This window comes from Mobula hypostoma, chromosome 2 (assembly GCF_963921235.1).
Source record: "Mobula hypostoma chromosome 2, sMobHyp1.1, whole genome shotgun sequence".
In the NCBI taxonomy this organism is placed as follows: Eukaryota; Metazoa; Chordata; class Chondrichthyes; order Myliobatiformes; family Myliobatidae; genus Mobula; species Mobula hypostoma.
This window is the reverse complement of record NC_086098.1, coordinates 122,164,295-122,172,708: the sequence shown is the minus strand read 5'-3', so window position 1 is coordinate 122,172,708 and position 8,414 is coordinate 122,164,295. Positions and strand designations below refer to the sequence as shown.

The 8,414-nt window shown below is 50.6% G+C and overlaps 1 protein-coding gene across 10 annotated transcripts in view; it reads right to left on the bottom strand.

Annotated features, from left to right (window-relative positions):
- Nucleotides 1-539: 539 nt before the first annotated feature.
- disp1 (dispatched homolog 1 (Drosophila)) overlaps nucleotides 540-8,414 on the bottom strand; it is a 414,117-nt gene continuing 406,242 nt past the window's right edge. For all 10 annotated transcript variants that reach the window (XM_063040569.1, XM_063040566.1, XM_063040573.1 and 7 more), the window contains one exon: nucleotides 540-5,449. In XM_063040569.1, coding sequence (XP_062896639.1) covers nucleotides 2,768-5,449 — 2,682 coding nt within the window. In that variant the 3' untranslated portion in view covers nucleotides 540-2,767. The remainder of the gene's footprint in view (nucleotides 5,450-8,414) is intronic.

The following is an 8,414-nucleotide window of genomic DNA, read 5'->3' as shown; positions in this document are numbered from 1 at the left end:
GGCCATTCAGACTTTTAAACTTGCCCTGCATTTCGATTTGATCATGGTTGATCTGCTCAGCCCTCAACTCCTCCTGTGCCAGTCCCCCTCAAGCGATCCAGCCATCACGCTGCTCTGACATACAGAATTCTAGAGATTGATGTCCCGCCCTCAGCCTCCCCTCCGAGAAAACTCTGTCTATAATTCTCACTGCCTCAGGTAAGACAGCCAGCATAATCAAGGACTTTTCCCACGCTGGTCATTCTCCAGTTTCCCTTCTCCCATTGGGTAGAAGATACAAAATCTGAAAGCACATACCTCCAGGCTCCAGAACAGCTTCTGTTTTGTTGTTAGAAGACTATTGAGTGGTCTCCAGCTCTGATATGGTGGACTCTTGACCTCCACATTTTTACCTTTCACCTTATTGTCAGCCTGCTTTGCACTTCCTTGTTCTGCATTCTTTATTGTTTCCCCTGAACAACCTCAATGCACTGTTGTAAGGAAATGATCTGGACAGACCAGATCCAAGGCAGTTTTGCCACTGTACCACTATACATGTGACAATAATAAATCAATTTATCAAGAGTGAAATCCCAGCAGAATGTGTTTGAATAAATTCATTGCACTTTGCACAATGCATACTTGTCAAATAGGAATATTTTGTTTAATAGCTGTCATAACTTTTTTTTAAATAGCATAAAGCATACATTAAGAATGCAAGTATTAAATTATTCTCCCAATACTCAACTCAGGTCAAGAAGAATAAAATGAAAAGAGGAACAGGATGGCACACTGGTTCAGGGGTTTGATCATCAGGAGTTGATCCCAGTTTGTGTACAAAAGTCTATGTGTAAAAATGTGACACGGTCACAGTTAAATCTGATGCAAGTGACAGATGATGGTAGAGAGAGGAGGGGAAGATAGTGTTGATGCACTGAGAGGTTTGGTAGACTTGAGCTGTTTTATTTTATGGTTGGGGACTGAGAGAATGGTGCCATGATCAAAGACTTGATGTTAGGTAATAATAATCAGTCGGTCAAATGAATAAATTGGACTGAGTAGTGATGTGAGTGCCCAGATGTTGGACAGGATTGATCAATGCTTGAGGACACAGAACAGTTTGTCACGGTAGGCTGCAGAGTTCCTCCAACCCTCAGCTGCTCGACTGCAAGACAGGAGCCACTTGGAGCTCCAGCAGACAGGGTGGGGAGACTCACACTGTTACCAGCTTTTGCACTGCAAGAAGCCGGAAGAGGTGGAGGGAGGAAAGATGGACAGCGAAACCTTCACCTGCTCTATGAATGTCATTCTATAGACGATGCCTCCACAAACAAGGCGTGAAACCTTCCTCTTAGCACCAGACTGCGCCTGGTCAAGGGAAGGCAGCGAATACGGACTGATTATCTGACGGGCAATGATGGATTACCTATGGTCCACAGTCTGATGGTGGAGATAAAGCAAAGGACAGGGAAACTGATGGTGAGAGTTCAGTCCTGTCTCTCACCCAGCCTCTTGCTCAGACTGGGTGGGGTGGGTGGGGGGGAAGAGATGGGTGTAATGATTGAACAAATATAGTAGATGTGACACTTGGATCATCTCCAAGTGCTGGGGAAAACCAAGATGAGAAGCTCAGCTGGAATTCCTACTTCCAAGGTCCCCAAGGGGTTGGGAAGAGATAATCTGGCATTGCGGTGGAGAACCAGCTGTCGAGTGGTGGAGCAACACCATGGACAACCCTTGCTTCTGCCTCTCAGTGACGAAGCTGGTGTGCGGTAAATGACATCAGATCCCAGTCTCCTCACTAACAGAGGTAGGGTGAAAACAGCCTGATGTGGAAAAACTGCTAGTCTGCTGAAGGACACTGAGAGTAATGAATGATGAGGGTGGGGTTGTTGTTTAGAAAATGGGAGAAAATAAGTTGGGAAAAATGCAGAGATACCTTTATCATGGCACCATCTCTGACCCACATGTCCTTTAATAGCTGGGGTTTTTTTTGCCTTGATATCATCCCACCCCACTCCTTGGATGTGCTTCTGCCTCGAGTTCAAGCTCCCCAGCATTGTCCTCTTTGTTCACAGGGAGCTCACGGGTTAGATGGGAATGTCTAACCCAGACAGTGGACATGGGGGCATGGGTTCTGTAAGCCTTTGGAAGAGTGATGTGGACACAATTGCACTTTGATATGGTGATGGAGGGAGGGAGGGACGGGGGAGATTAGTCACTGGGACACCTCCCCGCATCCTGAGGACTGACTGCCATTCGGTGGTGGTCCTCCACAGCCTGCTTCAGCTGGGTGGGCAACTGCAAGGGGCAGTCTGTTCACCAGGGCCCTGCCAACCACTGCAGGGTGAGACGCCTGGGTTTTGGTTCATGCTGTCCTGAGGAGTTGCCTTCACAAGGGGCTGGAAGTGGAGGGTGGGGCCAATAGGAGGTCCAGGAGGAGCTCTGTCAGTCAGCTTTAACATGCACACTTCTCCACGGCCCTGGGAGGGGCACAGAGGCTCCCAGGAGTGGAGACAATCTGCAGGACTGTCTACACACTTCTCCACTGGCCACCGGGCTGGGAGAGGCTCCACTGGATCCAGTTACCCCTGGGCCAAGGGAAGGTCCACTGGATCCAGTTGTTCCTGAGTTGGGAGGGTCCACTGGCTCCTGAGGTGCCACTGGTTGGAGAGTGTGCACTGGTCCCAGTTGTCCCTGGGTTGGATCACTGGCCCCCAGGATCCCACTGGTTGTGTCCGTAGTTCCCCTGCAGGTCTTTAATGGGGGTTGATGTGTACCCGGGTGGTTATGCTCTCCGTCCTTCTCCTCCAAGTACCCGGGAGGGCTGCTCTGTCCCAGTGGCAGGAGGAGGGGTGGCAGGCTGGTAGGCAGGTGCCCGGCTTCCATTGAAGAGCCAGGGGTCAGACATTCCAACCCCCTTGGGTCCCCCAGCCAGCGGCTCCAGCTCAAAGCCCTCGGGCCGGGGCCCCCCACTGGGCGTAGTGCGGTGGGGGGTGGAGGGCGGTGGGGTCCGCCGGCGGGGCAGGGGTATCTGCCCGCAGGAGCCCTGTGGCCCCAGGCAGCGGCACAGGCACTGGAAGAAGAAGGTGGCAAAGCCCCAGCTGACGCACATGATAAGCATCATGAAGGTGCCTAGCTGGGTGTAGGCCAGCACAGTGGAGGGCATCATCATGGCCCCTGCTACAAAGCTGGTCAGCGCAGCCATGGCGATCGCTGAACCCATACGGCTGAGGGAAAAGACCACCTTGCCCTCACGATCGGCCTCAGGGGCCAGGCGGTAGGCCACCCCATAGTGTACGGCAAAGTCGACGGCCAGACCCACAGCCACCGAGATGGTAACTGACTCCAGCACGTTGAGCTCCCATCCCAGAAGCACCAGGGAGCCAACGGTGACGAAGATGGTGCCGGCAATGGAGGCGATGGCGTAGAGGCTGATCACCAGGTTGCGTGTGGTGAGCAGCATGACACCAAAGGCCACGGCCACCGACAGCCCCATGGCTACCAGTGTGCCGTCCGACAGGCTGTCCTGCAGGTCGAAAAACTCCAGGCCGCTGACAAACCAGCCCTGGCTGAGTCCAGCGGGGGCTCCCTTCAGCTCCTCTGACACCCAGGCATCCACCTCGGCATAGAAGCGGCTCATCTTCTCATAGGCCAGGGTGAAGAGGTAGGTACTCTGGAACTCCAGCACCACAGCCCGGATGGTGTCATTCATGTCGAAGCGGGGGCCAGGGGTCTTGCTGTCCAGGTGGTAGCCCGTGCTGCGCTCAAGCTCCATTATGGCCCGCTTGATACACAGCTCAAAGACCTCCTGCTTGTAGGGGAAGGTGGACTGGCTGCAGCAGGGGTAGAGGCTGGGCTCCTCACAGTCCTGGTTCTCCATCCACTGCCGGAAGGTCTCCACAAAGCAGCTGGTGAAGTCCTGCTCCTCGCTCTGCCGGTAGAAAGTTTGGTTCCTCAGCCGCTGGCAGAAGCGCAGCAGCCACAGCTGGGAGGCCGGGCTGGCCACGTTGAAGGTGGTGTCCAGCACCAGCCGGCCCTTGTTGTGGGGGTTGAGGGGGTCACCGGTGTCCACTGGCAAGACGCCCCACACCAGGGTGATAGGCATGTGCAGCTCCTCGCCGTGGTGGACCCGCTCGAAGACGAAGAGGCGGCGGAACTCAGCGTCGTAGCGCTCGAAGGGGTGGGACGACCGGAAGACTTGGAACTCAGAGAGCTCCAGTGAGGGCAGCTTCATCTTGGGGTCAACGCAGACGATATAGGCGCCGCCCACGGTGAGCGCCAGGAACCAGCAGAGCCAGATGTAGCGGAACTTGATGACGATGCACGGCAGCACCTTCTCAAAGAAGACGTGGGAGGTGTCGGAGGCTGCCTGCAGGAGACCGTGCAGCCGGCGGTGCAGCTGGGTGGGCCAGCCGCGGTGCTGTGCCCGCCGCCCCGGCCTGTCCCCACACTGGAACAGGTGCAGCAAGTAACGCTCGTGCAGCACCACCACTGCCGGCAGCCAGGTCACCATCAGCACGTAGTTGACCAGGATGGCTGTGCCAGCATACACCCCAAAGCACCGGATGGCAGTGATGTTGCTGACGTAGTTGGCGTAGAAGGCAGCGGCGGTGGTAAAGCTGGTGACAAACATGGAGAGGGCAGCGTGGTTGAGGGTGATGCTCATGGTCTCCACCAGCTCTGCCTGGGGCTTGTCGAACTTAGTGTGGTTCCACACATCGCACAGGACAAAGGCATCGTCGGCCCCGATCCCTACTAGGATGATCAGGGCGGTGAGGTTCATGAAGGGGAAGAACTTGAAGCCAAAGACTATCCGGTAGAGGAAGTAGGAAACGATCAGGGAACTGATGATGGCGAACATGGTCATCAGGGTGATGAACATGGACCTGGTATAGATGCACATGATCAGGAGGACAATCACAATGGCTATGGCAGGATACACAGTATCCATCAGAAGGTAGTCCTGGAACAAGTTGTGCTTGATCCCAAACTCGATGCCCGCAATGGTGGTGACACCATCCGAACAATTCCAGTTCTCAAAGTTGTCCAAGTAAATGTCCATCATGCTCTTCCCCTTTTCGGTGGGGATGAACAGCATGCTGTACTTTAATGCTGGAATCACGTAGTCCAGTGTCTGGGGGCTGAGGAAGTCCTTGTCCACCAGGTAGTGGAGGATTTGGTAGACTGCATTGTACTTGGTGCACTTGCGGGGCACAGATGTGCACTTGAGCTGATCTTTGCGCCGGGTGGTCATGTCCCAGCAGTCGGGCCCCAGCGTCCCGTTGTGGTAATACTTGACACAGGAGCGGAGCAGTTTCAGGGTGTGGGCCACATCTCGCTCGGTGATTTTCTGACATGAGGAACGATTGTTGAGGATGGCGATGTAGTTGCCCAGTGTCCAGCTGGGGCAGCAGGAGGCAGCTGACGTTCTCTGGCAGAGGTCCCCAAATTGAAAGTGTGATCGGATCTGCAATGGTATAACACATAGTCAGAGTCAGCTGTATACACTGGTCATAAACTGGGAGATTAACACATCACATTTGTCAATCAACAAATCTCCCAAAGCAGTATTTCTATGAAGGCATAGGAAATTTGGCACATCTTTGATTATTTTTTTTTACAGATCCACCATAGAAAGGATCATACCTGGATGTATCACAGCTTGGTATGACAACTGCTCAGCCTACAGCCACAAGAAACTGTAGAGAGTTGCAACTCCAAGGAAAACAAACACAGCCTATTCAGTCTCTCCTCATAACCTCAACACATCATGCAAACCAGCCTTCCCTCCGCTAACTCTGCCTATACTACTTCCGCTGCCTCAGGAAAGCAGGCAACATATCAAGGACCCCTCCTAGTCTGATTATTCTCTCTTCCCCCCTCTTCCATCATGCTGATTCACTGGTAGCTTTCAAAAGTGAATCCCTGAAAACTAAAAGATCCTCAGGACTACGGTGAAGGGGGGAGAGGGGGGGGATTGTAGTTTGTGCTAAGTAGAACGACTCTTCCAGATCCTCAGCCTAAGCAGGAGTAGCCAAATGGCATCCTTCTGTGCAATAATACCAGCAGGTCTTGTTGATAGTGAAGAAGGTAATTGTAGGTTACAAAGGGATCTTGATTAGTTAGAGAAATGGGCTAAGGACTGGTAAATGGATTTCAATATAAATAAGTGTGAGGTGATGCATTTTGGAAAGTCAAACCAACATGGAACTTATACAATGAATGGCAGGGCACAAAGGAGTGTAATCAAACAGAGGGACCTAGGAGTATGAACATAGTTTGTTAAAAGAGGAGAAAGTAGTGAAAAAGACATTCAGAATGCTGGCCTTCATCAGTTACGCATTGGTTATTGGGAGAGGCTGGGCAGCTAGATCTTTATTTCTTGCAAGGTATGAAAATGATTAAAATTATGAGTCACATAGATAAGGTAGATGGCAACAGTCTTTTCCCTAGGGTGTGGAGACTAAAGCTAGGGGGCACAGATTTAGACTGAGAGGGGAAAGATTTAAAAGGGACCTAAGGGACAATTTTATCAATACAAATGGTGGTGATATATGAAATGAGCTGCCAGAAGAGGACTGAGCTTGTACAGTAGCATCATTTAAGAAGAAATATTTTTTTAAAAATTTATTTTAAATCATGTATTGCATTGAACTGCTGCTGCTAAGTTAAAAATTCACTACACATGCCGGTAATAATAAACCTGATTCTGAATTCTGAAGCACTTTGATAGGTACGTGGAAGGGCGGGTCTTAGAGGGATATGGGCTGAAGGCAGTAAATTGGGACCAGCTGGTGGGCACTGTGGTCAGCATGAATTTGTTCGGCTGAAGGGCCTATATCTGTAGATTGATTTATGACTCTCTACCTCTAATAAAATGCAGCTTATCCAAGCAAAATCTTATGATTCTTCCTACAGCCAGGGGTCCATTACTATAGTCATACTTTATTGACCCCGAGGGAAATTGGTTTTCGTTACAGTTGCACCAACCAAGAATAGAGTATAAATATAGCAATATAAAACCATAAATAATTAAATAGTAATGTGTAAATTATGCTAGGAAATAAGTCCAGGACCAGCCTATTGGCTCAGGGTGTCTGACCCTCCAAGGGAGGGGTTGTAAAGTTTGATGGCCACAGGCAGGAATGACTTCCTATGACGCTCAGTGTTGCATCTAGGTGGAATGAGTCTCTGGCTGAATGTACTCCTGTGCCCAACCAGTACATTATGTAGTGGATGGGAGACATTGTCCAAGATGGCATGCAACTTGGACAGCATCCTCTTTTCAGACACCACCGTCAGAGAGTCCACTTCCATCCCCACAACATCACTGGCCTTATGAATGAGTTTGTTGATTCTGTTGGTGTCTGCTACCCTCAGCCTGCTGTCCCAGCACACAACTGCAAACATGATAGCACTGGCCACCACAGACTCGTAGAACATCCTCAGCATCGTCCGGCAGATGTTAAAGGACCTCAGTCTTCTCAGGAAATAGAGATGGCTCTGACCCTTTTTGTAGACAGCCTCAGTGTTCTTTGACCAGTCCAGTTTATTGTCAATTCATATCCCCAGGTATTTGTAATCCTCCACCATGTCCACACTGACCCCCTGGATGAAAACAGGGGTCACTGGTACCTTAGCTCTCCTCAGGTCTACCACCAGCTCCTTAGTCTTTTTCACATTAAGCTGCAGATAATTCTGCTCACACCATGTGACAAAGTTTTCTACCGTAGTCCTGTACTCAGCCTCATCTCCCTTGCTGATGCATCCAACTATGGTAGTCATCAGAAAACTTCTGCAGATGGCAAGACTCTGTGCAGTAGTTGAAGTCCAAGATGTAGATGGTGAAGGGAAAGGGAGACAAGATAGTCCCCTGTGGAGCCCTAGTGCTGCTAATCACTCTGTCTGACACACAGTGTTGCAAGCACACGTACTGTGGTCTGCCAGTCAGGTAATCAATAATCCATGACACCAGGAAAGCATCCACCTGCATCGCTATCAGCTTCTACTACATTTTTGACACACGGTGCCACCTTTGTAAGACCCAAACTCCACAGGCTTTACTACGCCCTTACCTACTCAAGATGCTGCTTTTCACAACTTGTGAACCAAATCCTGCAGCCCTTCCTGTTCACCCCATTATGGGAAGGATACGGGGGAATTGGGAAGGATCACCAGGATGATGTGATCAGCTTAATTCGCTCGGTGCAACATTGTGGTCCAAAGGGCCTGTTCTCGTGCTGTACTGTCTAGGTTCTATGGCTTCAAAGGATCATGATTTGAAAATGGTACTCTAAGTGGCGGGACTCAAACACGACTTGATACAAAAAATGATGTTCCAAGTGAGATCAAGTGTGTTTTTGGAGAACAAGGCGATAAGGCATGTAACAAAGTTCACATCAATCAAAACAAGGCAGAAAATCGTTAGGCTT